Source organism: Triticum dicoccoides, chromosome 7B, assembly GCF_002162155.2.
Source record: "Triticum dicoccoides isolate Atlit2015 ecotype Zavitan chromosome 7B, WEW_v2.0, whole genome shotgun sequence".
Classification (NCBI taxonomy): Eukaryota; Viridiplantae; Streptophyta; class Magnoliopsida; order Poales; family Poaceae; genus Triticum; species Triticum dicoccoides.
This window is the reverse complement of record NC_041393.1, coordinates 714,643,243-714,644,601: the sequence shown is the minus strand read 5'-3', so window position 1 is coordinate 714,644,601 and position 1,359 is coordinate 714,643,243. Positions and strand designations below refer to the sequence as shown.

Genomic DNA, 1,359 nt, shown 5'->3' with positions numbered 1-1,359 from the left:
ATCAGCTCGGCACAGGAAAAATGTTGAGCCGTGCGCAGAGAAGTTGTTCATCGTAATCAATGCACCTGGCTGGCCTTATACTATATTGATATATGTGTTATACGGACAAAAATTACAAGAAAGGGCATAGATCCACATGCTAGAGGACGGGTCTGATTTAGGGAGCATTTGAGCCCGAGCTTAGAAATGAATATCCGCCGATCGAACCAAATCTTAATCTTGTAGTGTGAACCGACGGAACATTAAATTGGTTGATTGATTCCTATTATCCTATATGTATACAGTATACAATGATGCTACTGGTACACTGCCGCTACATCGCTACGATTTGCACGGCCGTATAAAATGCTTTCACAGAGTTAGTACAGTTTCACTTGGAGAAGAAGAATCAGAGAGACAAAAGCTACACAAGCAGCAAAGGACGGCCGCCAGCTACCACGATTCGATTCCCGACTTCAGGCGATGGCGACGGCTCGGGAGGCCGGCGCCGGCGAGGGCGGCAGGCGCGAGCTGAAGTTCCGGTACCGGAAGGCCGTATCCTCTGCTTCGGCGTCCCCGTCGTCGCTGCCGCCGTCGTCGAAGTTGAGCGCGTAGCTGAGCGGGTCGTACCTGAACTTCCCCGCGGCTGCCACGCGCCGCCTCCACCTGGTCCTGCCCCCGCTTTGCGGCCTCTCCCCGCCGCTGACCGGCGACGACGGCGAGCCAAAGCAGCCGCACATGGTGGTCCGCAGCTTGTGGCGCAGCAACGACGGCGAGTAGGGCGAAGTGGAGGACTCCACGGCGTCCATGAAGTCTGCCTTGGTGCGAGTGTGCTTCAGTCGGTAGAAGCTAGAGATGGATGTGGGTTGTCGGGAGTGTGTGACAGTGTGCTCTGCTGCTGCTGGAGAAGGAAGGCGGAGGCGGGCGGGACTAAATAGGAAGAGTGGAAAAAAGACGGATAAGGACAGGGGCTGGCGACGGCGTGAAGGGCAAGAGACATGGGTAAGCAAGCAACCAAAGCTATCGCCGTAGCGCACGCGTGCGGTTAGACGTGAGGGTGTTGTGGGGACTTCGCAGGAAGAGCCGTTGGGACGGGAGGGAGGAGGGCGATGACAACGGTTGGTCTTGGTGCAAGCTGTCACAGTGAGTGCTCAGAGGGAGACAGCTGACCGTGGCAGCAACGGTAGCTTAGCTGCAAGTGCAGCTCAGACCTTCGTTGAGTGCACTACAGGCTTTGGTTTTCTTTTGTTTACCATGATTGGGCGTTGTTGTCTTTCAAATTTCAATTGTCAAACAGCTGGTACTTTTTTTCCCTCAAAGAAGAATCAGTTGGAACTTTTTTCTCTTTTGGAATTGGAGATCAACATCTGATGCTCACGC

General features: G+C 53.9%; 1 protein-coding gene across 1 annotated transcript; it reads right to left on the bottom strand.

Annotated features, from left to right (window-relative positions):
- Positions 1-255: 255 nt before the first annotated feature.
- Positions 256-856, bottom strand: LOC119335229. The gene has a single exon (XM_037607386.1). It carries the CDS (start codon positions 786-788, stop codon positions 456-458), a length of 333 nt encoding a protein of 110 aa, XP_037463283.1. The 5' UTR covers positions 789-856; the 3' UTR covers positions 256-455.
- Positions 857-1,359: the final 503 nt, after the last annotated feature.

Coding starts and splice junctions, on each gene's coding strand:
- LOC119335229 (XM_037607386.1), bottom strand. CDS start 788: ATGGACGCCGTGGAGTCCTCCACTTCGCCCTACTCGCCGTCGTTGCTG.